The sequence below is a fragment of the Salarias fasciatus genome, chromosome 18 (assembly GCF_902148845.1).
Source record: "Salarias fasciatus chromosome 18, fSalaFa1.1, whole genome shotgun sequence".
NCBI classification, from domain to species: Eukaryota; Metazoa; Chordata; class Actinopteri; order Blenniiformes; family Blenniidae; genus Salarias; species Salarias fasciatus.
The window spans coordinates 15,299,669-15,324,666 of NC_043762.1; the positions used below are offsets into that span (position 1 = coordinate 15,299,669).

Here is a 24,998-nt window from a genome sequence, read left to right on the forward strand (position 1 = left end):
GCGGGCCGTGTGACGTCGTGCCGAAGCTCTCGCTGTTTATTGTTCCTTCCTTGAGCAGCGGCTGAGAAAAACAGGCTAACAGGCTGTCAGCTACCTTACTCGCACGGTTCACGGTCGGTTTTACAAAGGTGTAAGGGTCGAGACAGCTGACTGCACAAACCAGGGGCCATGGCGTACGCGTACCTCTTCAAATACATCATCATCGGAGACACGGGTAAGCCGCAGCAGCGAAGTGCCAGATACGCTGCCAGTTAGCTTCGGGCTAGCTGCTAGCATTTAGCTAGCGGTGTATTTCCGCAGTGTTGGATAGTCCAATGACGTGGTTAAAAGCCGAGAGGCGAGGGGTGGGATGACAGCCCCAATTATTGGCTCTTAACATACATGCACAATACATAAAACACAACGACAGCGCTGTAAATTCACCCACACACATGACCCGTGCTGGTCCGGGGTAGCAGGTGTTGACACTGTCAGGTTTGTGCCGGGCCTTTTGTCCGTTCTAGGGTGGGGGAGCTAATGCTATCACAGCCTCTGTAGCGTTAGCTACTGTTACATATACTCAGCAAAAAAAAAAAAAGTCGTCACGACTTCGCATAACAGCTTCCCCAACCAACAACATACGCAACCGATTTTCTTTTTCTAGTGTCTACATATACATCACATGAAACTCAGTCAACATTAGCTTAGCCTCTTGACAGAGAAGGCCAAAAGCGAAAGCCTCTAATATTCCATGAAATGGCGTAGAGCAGCTCAAATTTCTCATCACATTTCAACTCACGATCTGCTCTCGTAGTGTGATTTTCTCGCTCACAACATTGAAGGATATACATCTATGACCCATCAACCTGTGAGGAAACCCGGTTGAATAAGTAGGTTGTATTGTCATCTGTTTACTGTCAGCTGGCTGCACTGATGAGGGGCCTGCCCAGGTTAGCTTGGATTGAGGCAGCAGGTGGGATTTTTCATGCTCTTCTATTAGTCATTAACATTCATTTGAAACCATTAACACCAGTCCTTACAGGGTAGAGTTAGTATCTTTTACTAGAATACACAAAAAATGTATTAAACAATGAAGAATAGACTTGATGCGTCCCTGGAGGAGTAACCAATCTATGCATTTTAAGCAGATATGATGCATTCAAGGGAAAATGTTTGAGTGTGCACTCCTTCTGTGCCATTAAATTGGTTTCAGTTGATTAGATGTACCCTGGTGGTTGGCTGCATGTCTACTACAGAGTCATTGCAGAACAGGTTTGTGTTCCTCCTGCTGTTGTTTATATCTTCAGGCGGTGTTGAGGAGAACTACAGCCAAGGTCCCAGCTTGATTACATGCACGTCAATGCTAGAAATACTTTCTGTGTAGTACTTGCATAGCAGCATGCTTTTCCATGAACTGAATCAGAGAGGAACAAATTACCATGGCAATATCAAGTTTCATCTTCAGTGCACCCAAAAACATACTGTTTTGCAAAAAGGATAATCATGTATAATAACTTTGTTCATGTATTATATCTAGAATAGAGTTATTACATGTTTTAAGAGGATACAATGTACACTGCACTTTCAAATGACTATTTTTTACACATGTTTGATAAACTCTTTCTTTCTCTTTGATCAGTTTGTTCACGCTGAAAAGCAGCTGCATGAATACCAGGAAATCCTGAAATGGTTGTTTCTCTTGCTGTTGAACCAGTAAAAGGAAAGAACAGACAGAAATCTCGTGGACATCTAGCTTTTGATTAAAACAGTTGATTATTACCATGTGGTAGTACTATTCTGATGAGGAGCGTTTGTAACTCTGTCAGAAATTACTGAAAGTACCCAAGCCTTAACCTGTGTGTCATGGGTTTTGTTCTTTTTGTCAAAAAACAAATTGTATTCCACTGAGTGATTACTCTGTCATATTTACCCAGGAGACACATGATTGCAAGAATCTTTCACATCAGTAATGCAAGTCCTTCGCAAATTAAAGAATAGAAACTTTGCTGCGATGTGGGAGTAAGCTCATGTGATCTTGAAAAATCAGAGCATGTTCAGCTTCCTGCTCCCAGATGTGAGAACCAAGCAGTAGATAGAAATAATGACTGATATTCAATCATGTGATAACTGTCAACTTAAAGATCACTGTCTTTATGTTGGTGGCAGCCTAAAATTAAGCAATAATATAAACAAAGAGGAAAAAGCCTCTATTGTCTGCTCAGTCTTGGTAATTCTGTTTATGGCGCTGCTGTGATGCAGGTTCATTTGTGTTGAATTGAATATTATTCACTCCAAGTGTTTGCTGTTGGTAATTGAATACTGAACAAGCAGGCAGTCAGGTTCTGTAAAACTTGGAACTAATCCTTTAATTAGATGAGACTGAAATGAGTTTTGTTCAAATGCAATCTGAAGTGTGCCTCTTTTTACTATTACTTGCATGCTTGCATTTGAAGCAATTTCTGGGCACATTTTTCAGTTAGGATTTACTTTTTATACAATAAAAAAGGGGATAATATTGACTGTGATTAAAAAAAATTACCCTAAGATATTTAGTCACATATGTTGTCTTGTTTGCGGTCCCTCCTGGTGACATGGCAGAGCATCCCACATATGAAGTCTGCAATGCAAGCTGTAATGACTTAATCTTGCGACCCCTGTAAATAAAAGCAAAAAGAAAAGGAGCAGCCGAATAGACACTGAGTTGTCTAAATAGCCTTAAACCACACTGTGCTTTGGATGTTTACAGAACTGTCAGGGCTTATATGTTTTTAAAATAAATGCAATGAAGGTTAATCATTGTTTTTGCTTGTTTTACTTCATAAAGTTACAGTCTGCAAGGTCCCTATCTTGTCCTCCTGTGGACTAATTTGCCATGTACAGCTTTCCACAGCCATCTGCTTTTCATTATCTATGTCTCCTTATGGAGTACAGTAGTTTGACGTGTTTCGCCTGGGTGTGTCTGTTTGTTTCCTCCAACCATGTTGAGTTAAAGCAAATAATTGTATAGCCACAACTGAAAAAGACCCAAACCTGATGAACCTCTGTGTCTTCATGGTGGTCTACGCTGTGGCATCTGCTGTAGGTCACAGTGTAACCCTCACCTTCACAGCACCATCTGGGAGACACACTGGGTATCCCTGTGTACACTGGCTGTGGGGGATGTAGCTAGTTAGTCACCCAACAAAATCTGCTGGAGAATAAATTGGGCTTGTTAATTAGTGTGTCCTTTTTCAGGAATCTCAGAACAATAATCAACAATTGATCAGTTATGAAACTCAATAAAGGTACTAATCCAATTTTTTTGTTTTTTTTGTTTTTTTGCTCAAATGCATACAGTTTTGTACCAAATAAGCCTTCTTTCCCATTTTCAGTGAAGCTTTTTCTATCACGGCTGATTTGGTGGTCTGAAGGTTCAGTGCTGTGTCATTCCTTTTTTTTTCTGCATTCTTTCTGCATGCTGTCTGATGTAAAACAAAATGTAGGAGTGTTTGTAAAGAGACTTTGCTCATTGATACAAGCCAGGAGCAGAAAAAATATTGATTGACCTGTTCTGTTTAATCGAGAAAAATAAAAGTTAGACTTTCTCTGGCCGATGTTCTCTGGAGAGGCTGTCCACGGATCTGGCTAGCAGAAAGACCACATCAGTTTGACAGTGAAGAGAAAATTATAGTCTCTGTTAAAGTTATGAAACCCTTTAAAATAGTCTGTTCTGCTGAACAGTGCCTGTAGGTCTGCAAATTTCCAGAGACTTTTCTCTTTTCAGACAGATTCAACCTCCTGATGATTTTCAGCTGCGTTGTGATACATCAAAAAAGTTCTAAACTCATCTGATGAGAGTAGTCAAGTGTACCTTGATTTTTTTTTTCTTCCTCTCAGTACATATGGATTAATGCTGGTAAACATCCATACTCCCGCTTCGATAAGCTCTATTTGGCCAGTGACATTTTTCAGGAGGATCCTGGTTAAGCTGCCCTCTGTGTGTGTTATATCTTCCCTGACAAGTGTTTCACAACAGGGGCCCTCGGGAGCTCACTGTTCTGTGGTGCTGCCGTGGAAGTTTGCAGGAAATGGCCTTTTTTTTTCCTTTTTTTTTTTTTAAAGACAGTGCTCTCTCGAATAAAGTAGTAACTCAAATCTGGAGAACTCAATTCAGTTAAGTCTCATCTTCAACATGCGTAAATCTATACCATGCCTAATATACACACATCACTCCCATGTGTTTGGTAATTCAGACAGTTATGTAACAGCAGCACATGTTCAACTAAAGGGTGTTTGGATTTAACCTCTTTTAGGAAACCGTCTCCAGAATAGATAGGATAGACTTTAGTTTAAAAGCTGAATAAAAATGTAGGCCTCTGTTTGAAAAGATTTCTACACATTATGATTAAAGTGATGTTCCGCACTAGTATAACCGTTAGGAATGTTAACAGAGCCGTGAGTGTGGTATGTGAGGCTCAGTGGTCATATGACGCGACTCAGACTGGTAACTAACATGCTACTTCATACGCCAAGTTATATTCTGATCTGATGAATGTATTTGTGATGGAGGGTTATGATTGTGTGACTATTCATCCAGACACCATGAATGGTCTTAGCAGGAGGTTTTCTCATGAGTTGCCGTAACATTTGAAAATCCATGTAGCATCAAACATGGGAACCTGAAAAGTGACTAATGTGGTTTTATTTGGCTGCATGAGAGCAGCTCTTAGCAGCTAACTCACCAGCTATGTTCAGATTCAAACATTTTTTTGTTAAATTTTAGCTTTCCACACAGAAAAGCTTTGCAGTAACTCTGAAATCAAGTTGATTTTAACACTTCTGTTGTGCTCATGTGACCCCTTCAACCAGACTTAGTTGGATAAGCAAACAGCTTTCAAGGCCATCTGACAGTGCAGGTAGCAGATTGAGTAATTCCAAACTTCCCTTTTCACTCAGTCTTAACACTCACCCTCAACAGTGTGGTAGTTGCATTTGGTAGTTTTCAGATTTGTCATTAAACGTGAACGCAGCTCCTCAGAGGTTACTCTATGAGGACAGCTTGGACAAACTTCCTGTCATGGTACTCAGATTTTACACTATATGCTTACTAAGCAAAGATTCACGTTACCAAGTCTCATTGACATGGCAGAACATTTTAAGGCATTAAATCTACAATGCAAGGAGTTAATGGGGGGAAAAAAAAATCTGTTGAACCACTAAGTCGACACTTCTCTGTCATTCGCAAAGATTGGATTGTCTTTTGGTTGTCCCATTATTTTAGCTTTGAGTCGACAAATTGATGGATTGTCTTAAAAGTTATTGCAGCTGCCCCAAATGTTACTAATCCTGGTAATGTTTCAACTTTTTTGTATGGTCACATTATGGCCGTCACTTTAATTTCTAAATGCCGTTCTGCAGCCTCTGTTGTGTTTAACTGCTCTGAAAAACCTCATTCCTCCAGTAAAGACCTGCGAAACAGCATTTAGATCTGCAGATTAGTCCACGTGGTGGGACAGCTTGGACAGGGCTCAGTCGTGAAGGTCTTGTTTCTATGACAACAGCTAAGGTCAGTCTTCAGAAGGGAAATCACATTTCACAGGTTTCCACATTTAATGACCAGACCCCTGGTTTATGTTTCACTTTGTCATATCTGTCTCAGCCCTGTTATTTCGAAACATTGTGTGATACTTTCAACATGCGAAAGTTAACTGTGAAGTTGCTTACATGTTGAATATTTGCTGCTGTAGAGCAGCCATGTTTAATATGGGGAGGCTGAATGTTTTCCAAAGCTGCTTCTCATGAGTTCACATCTGTTTAGTCAGACTGCTGTTTGCTTTGACAGTTCAACTTAATTATTCCACCTGTCAATGATCCAGTCAGCCTGTTCCTTTTGTTGACTGACTGCCCAGTGGGGCTGTTGCGACTCAGCGTTACCCCTGCATGATAACGTACGGTGAGGTGTTATTACCACAGCTAGAAGCTGGAGGAAAGAGCTCTCAGAAAGCTCTACCACAGTTCTCCATTCATCATGACTGTTATTGTAGCTGCTCGCACCATTTGAAGGCACAGCGGGCTTTGATTATGGGCCACTGTAGACAGTTTGACAGTTTGCTGTGTTAGAACAGTCTCTTAAATGCTTTGTGGTTAAATTATCTCATTAGAAAGAAGTACAAATATTTATATTGTCTCTGCTGGCTTTTGAGTCTTGTGGATGATGTTGAATGCAGGTGTCAGTTGACTGCAGACAGAAGTGCAATGCAGGCGACAATGACATGATTGTTGCCTTTATATAGCTTTCCTCCCAGAGATCTCTCCATCCCTCGTCAACGCCACGTAGTCCCTGCCTAGCAACGCCTCTGCCTGGCAGTGGGGATCCTTGGAAACCACACAGGCAGAAGACCGTGATCCTCTGTGTCACCTCCTTGAGCCTCTGCTGTTTCTCTATATCTCCTCTGCATCTCAATTCATCCACCTCCTCCTCCTCCTCGTCATTGATTATTCTCTTACTCATGTGCATATGTAAATATAATCGACAGTGCTCATCCTAGCATGAACTACAGTGTGGATGTTTAAAGCTTGCATGTTGGAGACTCGTGCCTCAAAACCTTTTGGAGCTGCAGTGAAAATTTTTGAACATTTTACAAGCATTGTCCCTCAAGCTATGGTAAAGCCGCACATTTCACTTGCAGGTGAATACAGGGCAGACACAAGCATTGAATACAATACTCAAAGATGAGTTCAGCGCTGCTGGATTGTTTTTTCACTCATGTTTTTGCTTCTTTATGGATTGCTGATAGTTTACATTCCCATAAAAAATTCTTATTACATAAAACAGGTGCTATTGCTTACAGTACAGTGTTATAATGGATACATTACAAACATCCATCCTCTTTTCACATTCACATCCTGATTTCAGTTCCAAAAATCTGACAGTTTATGTGGCCGTGTTTTATTTTGCTTTTAAGAAAATTGATTCGATCAATGTGAATTAAACTGTGGGTTTTGTGATTTGTTGTCTTTTCAGTAGTCTGTGTTGTGGAGAGATCAGCAGCAACAATCCCCCTAAACTAAACAGTCCTTGGTAACAGGTCACAGTAGAAGCTGCTACACTGAACCTGTGTGTTTGTCTTACCACCAGTGAAGGAAATAACAGCATTTTCCCAATGCACTCTGAATGTTGTGGTTCATGCACAGTTATTGTTACATTTGGAATCGTTGTCCTCAAAGTAAATCTCTACATAGCCTCACACCCAAAACCAGTAAACAAAAAAAAAAAAAGTGTCCGTTATACTTATATACACAGATCTGTGGCGGGGTGCAACACTCAGGGCTGAAGTCACATGTAGTGTTAAAAAATGAGCAGATTCATTCCTGCCCTTTTAGTTGGGGGTGGAAACAGTGGCATCACAAATCCTGAGAAGCCAGCTGGCCGATTAGCTGGCTAACCGTTTGTAAACTAAGCTTATTTAAGATAAGTTAGAAAAATTGTGTTTGACCAATTTCCTGGAATCATTTAATTTAGATGGAAACATCATTATTCCTGTACTTAATATGAGGAAGATTAGGACTGAGATGTTGATTAAGTGTTGTACCTTCATTCCTGTCTGCAGTCTGCATTAATAGCATTAAAATGTAATTACATTTCTGGGTTTATAGGTTTGGTATTTTGTATGCAAATCCTTTATTCATGCTCTATTTACTCCCATCTGTTTGAAATTGTTTTTGCTTCTTCTATTTTTTTCAGGTGTTGGAAAATCATGTCTATTACTACAGTTCACAGACAAGAGGTTTCAGCCGGTTCATGACCTGACCATCGGTAAGAGCGTCTGTCCTCATCAACTGCATCAACAGTTCACACTGAATTTATTGATATTATACAAACATTATTATTTAACTTTGAAGAAGGGCACACCTCCTGTTAGAAAAGTTGTTGAGTCTGAAACACTTGAGTAAGATTCCAAGCTGACAGGCTAAAAGGTGGGAACATGTCCCTGTGGTGGATTGCCCACGTGTTGGCTATAAATTACTGCTATCGTGAAGCTTTATTGCAGTGGTAGATAAAGGATGTGTCAGATAAGTAAAGTTTGAGCTCTCTACAGGCCTGCCAGCATTCAGAGAGATTAAATCAGATTGGACTGAGCAAAGCGCCACTTCCTCTGATAAAACCATGTATCTTAACTTAAAATTACCCTTGTTGCTGTTGATCATTTATTAATAATGGCTGTTTTTGTTACAAGAAGAGATAGAGGCAGGGATGAAAAGAAAATCCTCAGTGAGCATCACTGTCTTGACATCTCATCTATGTGATGTACAACATGATTCGTACAGCATCTGAGCCAGACCACTGCAACATTTTAGAGACTCCAGCTCAAAGCCCAGCCATAAATCACACAAGTCAATATTGTCATCAGAGTTTTGCTCATGGCAGCCTTTAGTCTGTGGTGTCTTCTATTTGATTCCTGTAAGTTGGTGTGAATGCTGTTGTGTTGTTGTTTTTTCGTTTTTTTTTTTTTTATTCTTTTTCCTCTGGTAATTTGTTTTATTTTGAACTTTTATATTTCCACAGCCTTGGAGAAAAAATGTAGACAAAAAAAAAGTGTGTAAACAAAAGTCCTAGAGGTTAGAGAAGCGGACTTGGTTCTGAGATTCACTGGTTTGAATCCCACAGCTGACGGGTTACTGTCCAAGGTCCCTGAACTCCCTGGCGCTCTGACGTGGCTGCACGCCGCTCCTCAATATAGGATGAAATGTGGAAAACCTGAAGGAATTTCCCCTTAAGGGAAAAAAGATGTGCAGTAGCAGAAAATCAATGAAGAGCCATTACTGGAGTGAAAAGAAGACAAATTTCTTGTTTAAATGAGTTTTAAACAGTTCATAGTTGCTTTATTCACACTCGTCAGTTGTTATACGTGAATTATCTATTAAAATATGGTTAAAATCTATCTGCTCATTGTGTTACTTTAAAGTGTTTTCAATGTTATAAAGGATTGAGACTCCCCTGAACACACTGTCAGGCTGTTGAATTCACACGGCCTAATTGAAGCCATTTTTTTTATTTTATGGTTGTGTTTGTCCAGGTGTGGAGTTTGGAGCACGGATGATCACTATAGATGGCAAACAGATCAAATTGCAGATCTGGGATACGGTAAATATATCTCTTACATTGTCGATGCAAAGCTACAATCATGTAAAACCACACACACTTTTAAAGTTGTACCGACTTCTGAACAGTAAAACATTTTTGTCCAGTATTCAAAATCGGCTTGCTCGTTTTTTCAAGTAGAAGTAATAGATTCATTTTTTTAAACCAAGTTTCAAACCCAGTTTTATCAAGTGAACCTGAATGTTGTTGTTTTTTTAACAATATTATTGAAAAAGACTTTTAACCAGGATTTATTTGTGCAAATAAAACATGTCGGATTTAAAGCTCTGATAAAGGCAGCTTTTTCTGTTGTTGTTACAAAAAACAACTGTCTTGGCAATCATAAACAAAATCATTTTTACATGTTTAGTGAAATGAATTTAGCTCACTTGTTGACTTGTGTCATTGTTTGGACAGAAGATCCAACATGTTGGGTCAGATTGTATAGATTGTCTTCACACGCAGTTCTGAAGTTGACCAGCAGGTGGAGGTAGAGCTCCATGGAAAAACCGTCCACTTATAACAAGAACGTGGAAGGAAAAGGTTCAAAACGTGTCAGCTCAGGTCCTCAAGTCCTCGACAAATAGATGTTTCATTCGCTCCAGATTGCAGCTTGTTTTTACCGAGTCGTTCTTGAGTTGACTGATCCAGGTTCAAGTGACGACCAGGACCGAGGACATCAGCTGCTATATTCCGTTTCTGGATTTTCAATTCACCAACAACTAACTGTGTGTGTGTGTGTGTGTGTGTGTGTGTGTGTGTGTGTGTGTGTGTGTGTGTGTGTGCGCGAGATCGCACACGCCTGTTGGGCAGATGGCAGACAGACACAGCGTTCCCTCTCTTTCACCCTTATTTATCATTTATTCACTAATAGCATTACTGGCAGCTGACTGCTCCCTGAATAAGTGACTGACTGTGCGAGTGACCGGCTAACCTGTTGTTTCCTTTGCTGACTGAGCATCTGAACAGCTCTGAAAATGGTTAGCGTCACCTGGTTAGCTCGGGTGAGCTGTCGAGTTGTGTTCTGTGTCGACCAGCAGACCGGGTTCCTGGGCGACAAACCGGCATCCTGGTCCTTTGAGCCGCTGGGTGATTCACAGATTGACTCTGTTCGTGCCTGCCTGTCTGTCTGACTGACTGTCTGGTTTTTCAGATGAGGTCAGAGCAGTGCCGGGCTTGCAGCTGCTAGGATAGAGTGCCGTTTTGTTTTCGACTCTGGCCTAGAAGAACACAGACAACATTGTTACTGTACGTCGGATGGAGACAGAGGATGAATAGACGAGGCATGGAAGAGGGGGTGGTAAGAACGCTAGATGGAGAAAGCAGCAACGGAAAGAAGGGAGGCCCAGGGATTCATAGAGGAGGAATGGAAAAATGAGCAATGGAGGAAAGATGCAGTAAACCTGAGACAATGAGGGGATAATAAACAGAAGTGGGGGTGGATAAGCAAGGTGACCTGGTGTTCGAGGTAGGCTGTCAGGTGTGACATAAATGCTACAAGTCTCATCCATATTCTGAGAAAGCATGCCTAATATGACCCATTCTGCTGGTCATAAACACTGAAACGGGGAGGTTAGACACACACGTAGCGAGAAAGAAAAGAATTGTGATGGAGAGACGGAGAATGAAAGAGAGAAGTCCATTGTATCCTGTTACAAGCCGTGCTCTGTCCTTTCCTCTCACCAGCTGACTGAAAACCCGGAGCCGGACTCTATCTGAGAATGAGGACTGTTATTTAAAATGTCCAAAAATTAAACAAGACTGTTAGAAAATGTATTGTGGGACGGAACGAGCAGGCCCGATGGAGCTAGGCTTGGGCTACAGCAGGGTTCGAAAGCCAGGAAAAAAAGAAAAGTCTGAGAATGTCTGTGGACATTTCAATTATTCAGGTTTCCATTTCTGTTTATTAATATATGTATGTTTCTTCAGGCTGGTCAGGAGTCGTTCCGGTCCATCACCAGGTCTTACTACAGAGGAGCAGCCGGCGCACTGCTAGTCTATGACATCACAAGGTAACACGGCCAATCGCGCGCGCTCACGCTGCACGCAGGAAGGTTCGGCACAGTCCAGTCGAGTCACTCAAAGGGTTTGTGATATATGGAAAGTCGGAGCATCTCGATTCATCGGACACGGTCTCCCAGACTCATTCGTCTTAATCTATATAAGCAACAAAATGGGTCAGGATGACCTGAGTTTACAAAAAGCAGAAAATGAGGAAAAGTTATTCTTTTCTCTGCTGTTTAACCTACTTGTCCAGCTAGTATTTTTTTTTTTGTTTTTGATAATTGAAAGTGGTTCATTACATCTATATTAAATGAAAATATTACCAACCGTGGAGGGAAAAAAATCCATTCAGAAATCTACACAGGAAGTTACAACTTCTCTGAAATCCATTGGTTTGTTTAGATGTATGTTCCTTCCCTATTTGACTTCCAGCAGAGTGTTTCAGGGTAATCTGTCTTCACAAACCCCGTCAGCAGCCTCTGCATGTGTTCGGCTGTATGGGCCACTGAAACCTGTATTGATGACCACATTGACAGGAAATTTGTTATTGATCTTCTTGATCCCCAGAGGTTGACTCCCAATTATTTGCTGACCTTGTGACCTTTTTTTCTTCTATTCCCATTACTTCAGAATATCCACTCCACAGTGTTGAAAATAAATAAACAATTGGCCTTGTGCTGAGATTTAAAATTTTCATGTTTTTCTGTCAATAATCCTGGATAATTTCATTTTCTGTCAGTCACCTTATCAATATTGAGTTTTTAGGCTTTGGACATTATTATCAGACATGATCTGAGAAAGGCCACTGTGAAAACAAGAAATTGTGAATGGTCTTTTGTCAGAAGAAATGCACAAAATATCAACTAATGAGCTTTCTTATGGGATGATTTATGTGGGGAAACACTTCTTTACACAGCTGTCCCTCTTTTAAGATGCAAACAGAGATCCCACTGTTTTCGGATGCTGCACGTGTTTCAGAACATAAGAGTGAAAACTCCTACACAAACAACTTGAAGCAACATAAACGGCGAGCTTTTGATTATACGTTGGCAAAACCTCTGCGTGTTACCAGCTGGATACACACACATTTTAAGAAAACGATCAAACTCAGCACTTCTCCATAATAAGATTGTGGCATTGACTCAATCTGGTGTGTAGTTGGTTAATAGCATCATTGCTTTCTGCCGCTGCAGTACACCCAGATTTTCCTTGATGCTGTGCATAGGTTGCTTGATTCCTTCTCATATCTAAAGCTGGTTCTGATCAGCCTTTCTGATCTGTTGACGGTGAAACGTTGACTAAGCTTCATAATATTAGTAGCCTGTAGTCTTCATTTCCAGCTGTACTGCTTTTTAAGTATTCTTTATCTTTAAATCAAACCCCAAGGGGATAAGTCACTGTGTACAAAGGCGGATTGTTAAACTGGCTGTTAATATTGTAAATGGCACACCTGTCACTCAGGCTACAAGGGCAAAGAAATGTGTGAAATCCACATGCGCAGCAGATGTTTTAATTGTGACACCCAGTTGCATCAAAACGCCAAGACTGAAACCGGCGATCTGCTTGCTTCCAACAGAAGGGACACCTTCAACCACTTGACGACCTGGTTAGAGGACGCCCGCCAACATTCCAACTCCAATATGGTCATCATGCTCATTGGCAACAAGAGGTATTGTCCTGTTTTTCCTCTCTCTCTCTCTCTCTCTCTTACGGGTACATACTGCCCTACATAATGCTGGATCATCAACAATGTGTGGCAGTGGTGTTTAAGAATGTTGTGCTGTATAACAATGGCTTATTTAACTTTTGGCCAAGCAAGCTTTGATGCTTTTACAGCTGAACCGCCTCCAAAGATTTTGCACTAATGTTCCAATCAAGCCAAAGCAAAAAGTTTCATACTAACACAAGTTAAATGTGCAAATTGGATTTAGCTAGTATGAGTGAACTGACTTATTTCTAAGCGTGTCTTCCTATATCTGGGGTTATATAATGTCCTGCTGTGTAAGATAAAGTTGTGACAAGAGAGTGCAGCTGAAGAGCACCTATTGCACTTTGGTAAACACGTCAAGCTGAAATGAGGAAGTTGACTTCTGCAACACACTTCAGCTGGTTCGTGATGAAACTGCTTGTTCACAATGTTCCTGAGGTTATGTAACAGAGGTTGCATTGGATTTTTTTAATGCAGCTGTTGATACAATTGTAAACAGTTTGAAACTGATACTATTTTTTTAAGCTTGCAGTGAAACTTTAGAATACTGGCAATGCACCAAAGTTCAGATTATAAATGTGTTCAAAAATTCACAAATTCTTTTTCTTCTGCCTGTTTTTTTTTTTGTTTTTGTTTTTTGTTTTGTCTCCTGATGTTGATGACATGTCCTGTATGTCTGTTTCAGTGACCTGGAGTCGAGGAGAGAGGTGAAGAAAGAGGAAGGGGAAGCATTTGCCAGAGAACACGGCCTCATATTCATGGAGACTTCAGCCAAGACTGCCTCTAACGTAGAGGAGGTAATCACTGACGTGCACATGCATACATAGATATCTTTATATCTTGATGTTCATGAAGGCTGCTAGATCACCTGCACTACATATTGTGAAATACCTTATAGACTTCAATATATTTATTTTTTTCTTTTTAGTAGAGTTTCATATGTGCAGTGAAGAAAATGACTGGTCTTTGAGGAGTAGAAACATGTTTAGGACTGATAGTAATTGTTAAAAATTGAGAGCAGTTTAATAATAGGCATTTAAGGTATCCTGGTGTCCTCACACTCTAAACAAGCTGATTAAATATAAACCAGCTATTCCTTCAGAGTATTAGCATGGGTTAGCACTGTCATTCCGAGCATGTTAGTGTGCTAGTTTTAGCATCGGCATCCTGACGGAACTCTCAGCATGACTGTAAGCCAACGTGCCTCTGATGCATCAACATCCAGTCAGGTTTCAGAGATTAGGGGTTTGAAAATCATTTGTTTTTTTTTTTTTTGTCCAATTATCTGCCGCCATGATGGACCCTTTCTAATCCTAGTTATTTGTCATACTGTGTATCATACGTTTATGTATTACAGGTGTTTGGTGTGATCACGTTCTCGAAAGATTAGTTTGAAACCTCTGTTTGAGCTTGATTCTGAAGTTTGCATGTTCAGCCTGTGTCTGCATATGTTGTTCAATCTATTTTGGTTTCCTCTGAAGACAAACTCATGATTCGAAAGAAGCTATGACTTTGAGTGCAGGTGTGGAAAAATGCTTGCTGGCATAAGTTTTCGCCCTCAGGACTCCCAAAACGAAAAATATGAGGATGGATGGAGAAAAAAAAATAAGAAAGCATACTTTATCGGTCCCCTCGAGGAAAGTTTTCTCTATGCTGAACATCGTCTTCATAGTTAAGGACACATAGTGGGAGCAGTGGGCGGCTGCAGTGTCACGCTGGTGGAGGTCGAGTTTATGGACCCTCAGTGGTCTGTCGGAAGTGGGAGTCAGACATGTGGAGCTCAGGATTCATCCCGCTTCCTTGACCTCAATGCTACCACTGTTCTGAATAGCTCTTCTCATTTTAATTGTAAGTTTAAATGAGAGATTATGAAAGTATTTCACCTTGTTTCAGTATTTTCTCAACATTTCCAGCACATATTTCTCACAGCGTGAGACCACCTCTGAAATGATCATACCGTGACTTCTCTAGGTCAGTGCACGTACGAAGATAAATTCAATTCGCACAGTTTTGACGAATGGTACAGATCAAATGAAGTTTTCTGTCTGTACGAAGGTAAAATTGCCCCTCTGATCATACCGGCCTCTGAGCCGACCTGTCGCCCCACGGCTCACTGCACTGTATCTTAACCTTGCCAGCTTCACATTAGCGTCATGAAGCACAGTTAGCTCTCTGCTCCGCCCCTTGCAGAGACACACCCCTGGTGTTGTTGTGCGTAATGAATGCATGGCGTTGTCCTGCGGGACCCCTTTCTCACTTATCCAATCACATAAATAATCCCATCCTACACTGCACAGCATGCCAGCTAGGGGCACCGCCGTGCGCACGCACGTGTGTGTGTGTGTGTGTGCGCGCGCGCGCGCGCGGTGCGTGTGTTTACATTGATTTTTCTAGCCTCTCTTGCCTGGCCTATATCATACAAACACACACCCACACTACTGTGGAGTAGAGCTCTCTCTGGGGTTAAGATGAGGGGGGAGGGGTGTATGTGTGTGTGCGCGCCTGTGTGCATGTGTGTGTGTGGTATGATTAATTTGTCTCATTAGTGTCCTCTGAATCCTCCTGATACCGCGCCTCTCCTCCCTTCCCTTCATCTCTCCTCGCTCCATCCCTCCTCATCCCTCGGCGTCCATCATTTGCTCTTTACCTCTCCTCCTTCACCTCCCCCCCCTTCCACTCACCATCCTTTTCTTCCTCCCCCCACTCCTCCGATGTGGCTTCCACCCCCTTCCCCTCCGTGTCTTCCTGCCCTCCTCCATTCATTTCTTCCTCCCCCACCTCTCCCTCAGTCCCTTCCTCCCATCATCTCCCTTCGTCTCCCTCGCAGTATATCAACCAGTTATAGTTCATACATATTCATAACCTCCACCCCGCCTCCCCTCAGCGACATCAAGCATCCAATCAGCACGCGGGGTTTGTCGTCAGGGTCTGTGGGTGGACACCGGGGCTGATGGGATGGTCCTTAGAGACAGATAGAGAGAGATTCCTGTAAGCATCTTTTCATCGTCTCATCGCCTCTCCCTTCTTCCTCCTCGCATCCCTCTTTCATTGGGGTCCTATCTTCAACCTTCACTCACTTCTGTCATTTTTTTCCCCCCCTGATGTCCTCCTTTTTGAAAGCTCTGTGACTTAACTTTAAATCATCCATTTTATTTATTCCATATCCTTCCACTGTAGTTGTCATTCTCAAACCACTTGTCTAGTCTTTCTCTTTCTCCTATTCCCCTTCTTTTCCTCTTTATGCCCTAATATGCTCAGTTTTCTTGTCTTTAAATGTTATAATTTCCTCTTATCTTATGATCTGCACGTATTTGAACTTCCATTAGCCGAAGTCCCAAACAGAAAGTGTAAGAAGTGAAGAAGAAGGGGTGCAGTGATGCATTAAAAGAAGGAAAGAGGACAGGAGTGAACAGGACGGAGCACACTAGAGAGCACCCCTGAGCTCCGAAGTCTATTTCTGACAGGGTGTCAGATAGAAGTTCAGGACATATTTTCAGTTCCTGAAACACTTTCTCGTGGCCTGACAGAGCTTTTTTTTCTTCTTTTGCACAACCCTCTGTGTGAGTGAAATGGCTCTGCGCCGTTACTTTGTTCCTTGATGGACTGAAGTGTCTGATCAATGCTGATTTGAGATCTTTAGTTTTACCAGGTGCTCTTTAGTTAAGAGCCTGGAGACACAAACACGAAGAGACCGTTCCTGGAGACAGATGCACGGATGGCATAGTCATAGGCCAGCCGCTCGGGGAGCTTGAGTCCCGTTTTATTCAACCGTCTTTGATCGTTGCAATGCTGTCAGAAAGCCTTGTGTGTTTGTGTGAGAACACAGGTTATGTATCGTCTGCTTCTATGTTAGGCTCAGATCTTATAGCTAATCGGCTCAAAAGGGCAACTGCTTCGTCTTACGGCAGCTTCAGTCGTATCTTCTCCACTTCTGCAAGCTTGAAAAGAGCTTGGAGAGTATTCCCTCAGGAATTACACCTTCTTAAAGTAATCGGAGTTCTCAACAGAACAGCATTTTCAGTGGATCCTCCAAATACTTCAGGATCCCCACTCTTTGTTTTATATAAATAATTCAAATGCGAAGAAGCTATGTTCAAAAGTGTGGTGAGCTCATTTGTTTCCAACTTAGTACATCATGATGCTGCGTTCAGTTATTATCGTCATTATGGAACTGTCTCATACATTGTTTAAAAGCTTGTTTGTTTGTTCTACAAACTGTCAAGAGCTAGACGTTTGTGTAGTGATTCGCTGTCTTTCATCATCGTCCAAACTGAACTTCCTCTTACCACCACATAAGAAACAGAATCTATTGAATAGAATAAAAGGGCCCTCTTGCCTTTATTTGTGTCTGGTTTTGTAGTCTTGTGTTAAACCAAGCATGGTGTAGTGGTGGAGCTTTCGCGTTTTACCAAGCAGCCCTAAGATTCACACACTTCGTCTCATGACGCCCATGTTTGGTTGTTTTGTCTGCAGGGTGTGTTTTTCTGCTGACATCATGTGTGCATGCATAGTTGTTGTGCAACCAACCCCTTCAATGTGGAATGAATGAGGTTTTAATTTGCAGATGACACAGCTTTACGGAGTATTTAACAAATGAATGCACACTTTCTGTCGCCATCACACAGAAGCACAAAACCCGGAGCGGTAGTTCACTGTGTGACGGCAAGTTTTTTTTTACAATTTTGTAAGCTTTTCGAGTCTTGACAGGAATCTTGGAAGCCTGAGCGAGACACGGAAAGTCAAATGTCTGCAAGTGAAAGGCTGGTTGTCCTCCTGAGGTTTGCATTGAATCTGTTTAGCATTCCCAATGATGTGAGGCTGCTTTAGTGGAAAAACGTTTTTTGGGGGGAGTTTTTTGACAAGAGCCGCTTCATTTATGGGAGTGAACATACAAATATAAATTAAATCTCCTCCCCTCTCTCTGTCTGTCCCGCTTCCTGTCTCCATTTCAGGCTTTCATCAACACAGCCAAGGAGATCTATGAGAAGATTCAGGAGGGAGTGTTTGATATCAACAACGAGGTGAGATGCACTGCTCATCTGGTTTTTTCCTCCTCCACAAACCTCACTCTTCTGCTTTTTTTTTTTTTCCTGCTTTCTTCCTCTCCTCTGGTCTTTGTTCTTCTTTTTCCCTCCCCTATTTTTCCTCAGTGTGGTTTTCCAGCAGTGTGTGTGGTTTGCCACGCTCCCTCTAGCCTCAAAAAGAGGGGAAAAAAAGTCCTCTCTTCTTCCTTTGACTCCAGCCAAGCAAAACTCCCTGCGTTCCTCCTCTCCTCTGCTCTATTTTCCACTCTCTCTCTCTCTCTTCTCTCTCTCTCTCTCTTCTCTCTCTCTCTCTCTCTCTCTCTTTATCTGTCTCACTCTCTCGGCATCTTGCCAGCTCATAAATTCCTCACATCCCACAGGGTCTCAGTCATTCAGCAAGAAAACAAACACTCAGCCAGCCAGTCAGCCTGTAAGCTGCCTATCCAGCCAGTAAGTTTGCGAACCAGCCAGCCAGATTACCGTCTTAGCGAAACAGCCAACCAGGCAGGAAAGTCAAGACTCCCAGCCTATCGGCACCCTCGAGAGGCCGTCGGGCTTTTATGTAATCCAGAAACTCGGTTCACATTAACGTATCCATGGGTGTCTGCGAAGGTCCACCTGTTCAATTATTTTGTTATCCTCCGGTTTCTGCGAGAAGTGCTCGAGTGCATCCCAGGATTCATCACCCCATGTGCACACGTCTGACTCAACGCGGTCCCTATTCACTCAAACCTCCGACAGAGTTCACTTTTGTTTCGCGTTTGACTTTGAGGATGTGCTCGTTCAGCTAGGAAAACATCTCTGCTCGAAGGTTGATTCATTCTGTCAGTTTCATTGAACACGGGCCGACATCAACCTGATATTTAGCCCGCGCTTCCATCTCGCTCCACTTCATTCATTCAGACCGACGCTCCGGTCATGTCGGTTGCTTTCTTGTAGGAAGGAAGCGGCGAGTTTGATTCATTAGATTGTTTGCTCTCCCTAAGCTGTGCATCCGTCATGAGGCGCTGCGTACCGTCCGCACAGAAACTGCGACGGCGAAAAACGTCACGTTGATCAACGAGAAGAGTTTAAGGTTGTGATAACAGTCGGATCAAGAAAAAAAAAAAGAAAGGATTTGGGTGAAAATTCAATCGCGGAGCATTCCGCGCACATCAAGTTGTGTGTTACACAACAGACGTCAGACAATGTGTGATTCTCGTTGTAATTATTTGTCGTAAGCTGAGGGCTCTCAGTTGCTTACACAAAGTTTGAAGGAGTCATAACATTGAATTCTTCAGCTGCACAGACTCACAAAGTCCTGCGGTAATAAAACAAGTTCACATGCCTGTCACATCCTGTATGCGGTCAGATGAAACTAAGACCGGGCTGAGAACCCGACGGGTCGTCTGTGCTTCTTTTTATATTTGTTCAATTGTTCAACTGCGCCAAACCTGACAAGCGGGACACACCTTAACAGTTGTTGTTTCTGTGCGTGCGTGTGTACACCCACACTGACGTTATCCACACTTGTAGCAAAGTTACTTAAATCTGATTATCTGGTTGACAAGTTGAAACTTCCTGTGCGCAGCGTCAGCCCTGATACATTCCTAAAGACTATTAATACATCTCAGAGGGCTGGAGTTGATCCCAGCTGACTATGGACGGGCCGCCAGTCCCTCACAAACACACGGATGATCATAAACGTTCATATTCACACCTATCAGCAATTTGAGAGTCAATAATTAACCTTCAGTGTGTTTTTGTTATGAGGGAGAAAACTCATGAGTGCACAGGAAGAACGGTGAACTCTGCACAGAACTGGATTCGAACCGGGAGTCTTCCCACAGTGACGATGATCAGGCTTCACCCCTTCTCCAAAGGAGGCAGGGATTCTTGGATGTGTTTCATATAAGAAGGAAGTTTCAGTGTCCCCTGCTGGAGCTGAAGGAATAACTGAATGATGGTAAATCATTTCCAGATGACATATTTGAAAGCGTTTGGGACTTTAATGGAGGGGCTTGCCGCCACGTCTCAGGTCAGCCATTGTTGTGACGCGACTCCCGTTTCTCAAATCGCTTTTACTTGATGCATCTGCCTAATATTTCTTCATCTCTTCACACAATCGTGTTTTATTTGATGAAAGGTGGAAAACCTTCGGCGTGACGGCCTGCTGTCTGCTGTCCCATCGTCCAGATGGCCGTCTTCTCAGCCTGTTGAGCGCAAAATATGCTTCCATGCCCGTGTAGTCGCGTGACGTAAATCATGCCACGGTCCCACCGCTGAGTCCTGTGAGCACTGACGAACGTGTGAGAACACTTCTGTGTGCGCAGGCTTATAAACAGACCCGTGTGCGAGTCCTCTGTCTGCTCCACATCTGTTCCGCAGCATATCTGGCCCTCGCAGCCGGCGAGCCGACGTGCACAGGCGCTGGGCAGACGGGGCTGGAGAGAGCCAGGCAGCCAGTGTTTTTGTTATTAGTAACAGTAAGACGGAGCGAAGGCAGGATGGCCGGCCAAACCACATCAGCTGACTGGCTGCGAGAACGAGCGAGGGAAGCCCCACCAGAAATGTTGGCAGCCACTATGAGAAAACACTCACACACACACACACACATACTCTCTCTCTCTCTCTCTCTCTCTCCCTCACTCACACACATGGCCTTAGCTCAATAAATGTGATTTAAAGGCATACAGTGTTTCCCAGAGGCACTACTGCTACTGAGTGTAGGAGGGGGAGTTACTCTGAGAGGGAGAGAGATAAATATATACAGAAGGAGAGAGCGAGCCAGGCTCGAAGTGTGCTGCAGCCACGGAGAGCGAGATGATGAAACGCAGAGAGGGAAAGTGAGCACTACAGCACGGAGCGAGGGAGTCAGAGAGATGAAAGTGTCTCCCTACCACCCACCTGCCTGCCCTGCTCTCTCCCTCTCCCTTTCTCTCCTCTTTTATATGTGCCTTCCTCTTTTTTTTTTCTCCCAGTGTCCTTGAGTACTGCTGGTGTTTCCTTTGCCTTTGTGCTGCGCAGCAGCACCTGTTGCTTCCTCTGTGATGTGATCTAATAGGAACCCCTGCAGGCAGTGTGCAGTGTTAATCTCACCATGAAAGCAATAACACACACAGTCACTCTTGAGCCTTTTTTATTGAGTTCGAGTTCATAATTAGACATTTCTTGGCCCGAGCGATAATTAAATTTCATCACTGTCACGGTTAATACAGTCTTGTTTCTACTTTCACTGAGATTATCTACGATAACGTGAGAAAGTAACGTGCTTCGTGAGGAAACTACAAGTCCTTGTCTCCATGAAGACCAACTCAATTCTCCTGCTTTGTTTCATGGCCGGAGCTCAAGTGTTTGGCGCCGACACAGCAGGACTCATCAGTCCGTCTCTGGCAGCTTCGTGCCGGACGGGTTGTTTCAGCACTTTCACAACAGGACATCCTGCATTAATGTTAACTTGCAAGAACGAGGAGGGTGACGCTGCTGCACTAACTTCTCTTTAGATTAGTTTAGGTTGTGTTTTACATGCAGTGTTCAGCTTGCTTACAACAGATGCATAGATTTGACCATGACTGTGGAATAAAGTGCATTGAGACAATCATTTAGTTTTTTAGGTTTATGGTAGATTTTCTACGAACTGATAATATTTTGTTTTAGTGTAATATTCTCCAACAACTTGCAAAGAAGTCGAAGTAGAGTGTTACTTAATATTGAAACAGATGTGCTTACAGTTCTCATATAAACACACACCCTAAGTTTACTTTCTCGCGCCACAGCTGTTGCCTTCCTTCTCGAAAGTATCTGGACTCTCCTAATTTGGAGCTTCAGGACTTCAGCATTTAGTTGTATATTAGTCAGCCCCTCTAATAGAAAAGCATTTGGTAGCTTTTAAAGACACACTTTGATTTAACTAGATGATATTCATCTTTGGATTATGGGAGTAAGACAGAAAACCCAAAGAGAACATGATAACTTGGCACACAAGTGATCTGTCCCACAATCACACCCGGATTACCACCTCACCGGAGTCAGGTCTGTCGTGTTGATCACCTTCTCTCTTTGTTTCTGTCCTCACACAGGCTAATGGTATTAAGATTGGACCCCAGCATCCCACCACCAACTCCACACTCTCCAGTAGCCAGGGAAGCCACCAGGCTGGAGGGGGCTGCTGCTGAAGCCCCAAGACACAACTCCTCGTCCCCCTCCTGCTCCGGTCCAGACCTCTCCTCCTCTTCGTCCCCCCTCCCGACCCGATCCGACCCGATCCTCCTTTGCGTTTCTACAGAACTGTCCAGGCTCACTAACAGTTTAACCTCTCCTCTCTCCCTCTCTCGCTCTCTCTCTCTCTCTCTCTTTCTCCATCTCCCTCTCCTTCCCTCCATCCATCAACCCCCGTGTTCTTATCCCGCTCTCTGTTTCATCTCTCCTGACTCTTGCATTCATGTCCGAGGGTCTCGGAGCTGTGCCCCCCCCCCCCCCCCCCCCCCCCCCCCCCCCCCCCCCCCCCCCCCCCCCGTAAGTCATTCTGACTTCCTTCAGTCTTAGGGCAGAGTCAACTTCACCCGCATATTTATCAAGTTAACTCGGACAATTTGTACTTCACATTATTTGTTTGTTTGGGTTTTTTTTTTTGTTGGATGAACAGATTTTAATCTTTTCTTTTTTGTTAAAAAAAAATCATAAAGCACCTTTTTTCTTCTTCTTCTTCTTCATGTGGATGTTTCATTAACTTAGAATCACACCCGACTTTTTTCTTTTCTTTTTTTTTTTTTTTTGTCAGTGGTGAGTTGACTTTGTCTGGACAGAGCCGAGACCGGGGGTAGAAGTTGAGCACCCTTAACAACTGACAGTATGGAATAAACCCGGCGCCATGTTGTGTCTATACACCCATCTGTACATGTTTTTAACGGCAGCGTCGATAGCGGGACGTGTTTCTACATGCTGAGTCAGTTTTCATGCTGTGCCTGTGTGTATAGAGACGATGCAAGTGTTCCAGTCAGTCGGTTTGTGCAGTGTGGGAGGCCCTCCAGTCATTCTGTATTATCTGTTCATAAACAAAATGTGCAAATCATGTCATTTTATGGTCCTTTCTTTCCGCCCCCCCCCCCCTTTTTTTTCCTGCTCATCCTGCCGTTTTGATTCCTTTTAGTCCTTGTGCTCTTTTTTTTTTTTGTCTTTCAGACGATCTGTATTTAATGAACACTACAAAAATGGCTGTGGCTTCAAGAGTGTTTTTAACGCGCCTGGGGAGAGAATGAAAGACCAAACTGTTGAGTGTGAAAACCACGGAAAAGGAGAGCGGGAAAGTGGAAACGTGAAGGGATGTTGAGAGCAGTAGTTGCCATTATGAAGTGAAGAAGTAAAAAAGAAAAAAAAAAAAGAAGAAAAATAGATTGGAAATTGACTTTTTTTTTTTGTTAAACTGTATTTATCGGGCTTATTTCTGTATATATGGCTCTTTAGGTTACTGTAGCTTTCTTGGCTGGTTTGAGGTGAAGCTTGGCACATTGTTGTGGGAAGGAACTTCTACGCCAGGGACCGTTTTGGACCCTCGGACAGCTTTTTAGCATTTTAAACACTTTAAGCCCAGAGGCACCGATCTGCCCTGCTACGTTAGGGTTGCTGGTGCCCTTTCTTTTAAATGACAAGTATGAATGATAACAGGCTGTTAACAGGACCGTACAGAGAGGCATTGAAAGTCCCTGGTGGAGAACAGACTCCAACTGAAAATGTCAAAGCGCCTCCCTTTTAAGCAAGTTAAGATTCCCTTCATGAATTAGCTGGCAGATATATAACGTATACTGTTTAGAGCTTGGTCGATGACTGCTGCAATGTTTCTTTTTTTTTTTTTTTGCTTTGAGACCCCCCTATGTAACAGCCTCCATTTTACTGTTATGACTATATTTTACTGCTTCGGTCGTTCATCGTTCATCCCCTCCCCTTCATCCCAGGAATCACCCCCCCCTCCCTCCCTTCTCTTTTCTCAGACTGTGTGGTAACAATGGCTCTGTAATGACTTTTAATGCCAAATTATTGTGTTTACCTGTGTTTTGTCATAAGATTTGAAACCAGAAAAAAAAAAAACGGGGAGGAACGTCACCGTGAAGCCCCCCTTTTTAATGTGACCTGAAACCAGCTGTCTGCCTTAACTCCACCTCCCTGAGAGATTTGGACAGCTGCTAAAATGAATGACCTTTTACCTGCAGGAAGGCGTTTTACCACTAACTAGATAGTCGACCACGCATTACTCATGCATAGCTGCACACTTGGAGTTTAAAGTGTTCGGGCGGAAGGGGGAGAAAAAAAAAAAAGGCCTAGTTTGAATTTTGTGTCTGAATTGGGGCATTTGAATTGAATCTGAACCCATGTTTTTTTTTCCATCCATCTCCCTCCTTGCACACACACGCACACGCACACACACACGCACACACAGTGTCTGTATGCATGTGTAGATGGTGCATACATATATTCCTGTCTATCTGACCCCAGCTGTGGTTTCTCTCCAGGCTAACTGTGTAACTGTTTTGGGTTTCACAGCAGTGCGAGTGAGTCTGTTTCCCTCGGCAGTGTGCTCCTCTTATTTTTTTCTTTTTCATTTTTTTTTTTTTAAAACTCCTAGATATATTCAGACAGTTATTAATCTTATTCTGATGATGGCTATTCTTTGTAAAACGACATGTAGTGTGTGTGCGTGCGTGCGTGTGTGTGTGTGTATGGACCCAGAGGGGCTACAGGGGCAGGATCACGCCAAACCTGATGCATCTATCTATCTACCTACCTATCTATGGATTGATCTATCTATCTTATCTATGTGGCCCTCCTCTCTCGCTCTTCCCACCTCCTCCTGCCTCTCCTCCTCCTCCTCCTCCTCCTCCTCCCCCTCCCCCGCCTCAACGTTATTTGCTGTGTTTGTTCTTTGGAAAAAACAAAACCTAAAAAAAAGAAAAAATGAAAATGCTATCACAATAAACTATAATAAAACATTCTAAACTCTAAACATGTCATTTTGATGGTTGTGTGGAGATGGAAAAAAAAATACAGTGTTTGAAAAGAAAAAGGCTGAAGTTGTATTTTCTGTTGTGTTGCCTCCCCACACTGCCGATGTCTTACTGTGTGACCGAGTGAGTCACAACGTGCACACATGATGTTGTACTGTGTCTGCTTTATCTATTAAAATGAGCAA

General features: G+C 42.8%; 1 protein-coding gene and 1 long non-coding RNA gene across 2 annotated transcripts in view; one reads left to right on the forward strand and one right to left on the reverse strand.

Annotated features, from left to right (window-relative positions):
* Positions 1 to 24,851, forward strand: rab2a (RAB2A, member RAS oncogene family). Its single transcript, XM_030114882.1, has 9 exons — positions 1 to 214; positions 7,703 to 7,774; positions 9,036 to 9,103; positions 11,030 to 11,112; positions 12,681 to 12,773; positions 13,498 to 13,609; positions 17,765 to 17,833; positions 21,895 to 22,011; positions 24,666 to 24,851. The coding sequence occupies exons 1-8, from the start codon at positions 169 to 171 to the stop codon at positions 21,988 to 21,990; spliced, it is 639 nt and encodes a 212-aa protein (XP_029970742.1). The 5' UTR covers positions 1 to 168; the 3' UTR covers positions 21,991 to 22,011; positions 24,666 to 24,851.
* Positions 24,116 to 24,998, reverse strand: part of LOC115405323 (uncharacterized) — a 19,435-nt gene continuing 18,552 nt past the window's right edge. The window contains exon 3 of the long non-coding RNA XR_003933428.1: positions 24,116 to 24,204. This is a non-coding gene — a long non-coding RNA (uncharacterized LOC115405323). The remainder of the gene's footprint in view (positions 24,205 to 24,998) is intronic.

Bases quoted from the DNA above. Each gene is read 5' to 3' on its own strand.
- rab2a (XM_030114882.1), top strand. From the start codon at position 169: ATGGCGTACGCGTACCTCTTCAAATACATCATCATCGGAGACACGG. The intron at 215-7,702 runs GTAAGCCGCAGC...TATTTTTTTCAG, and splicing joins CATCATCATCGGAGACACGG to GTGTTGGAAAATCATGTCTA. The intron at 7,775-9,035 runs GTAAGAGCGTCT...GTGTTTGTCCAG, and splicing joins GGTTCATGACCTGACCATCG to GTGTGGAGTTTGGAGCACGG.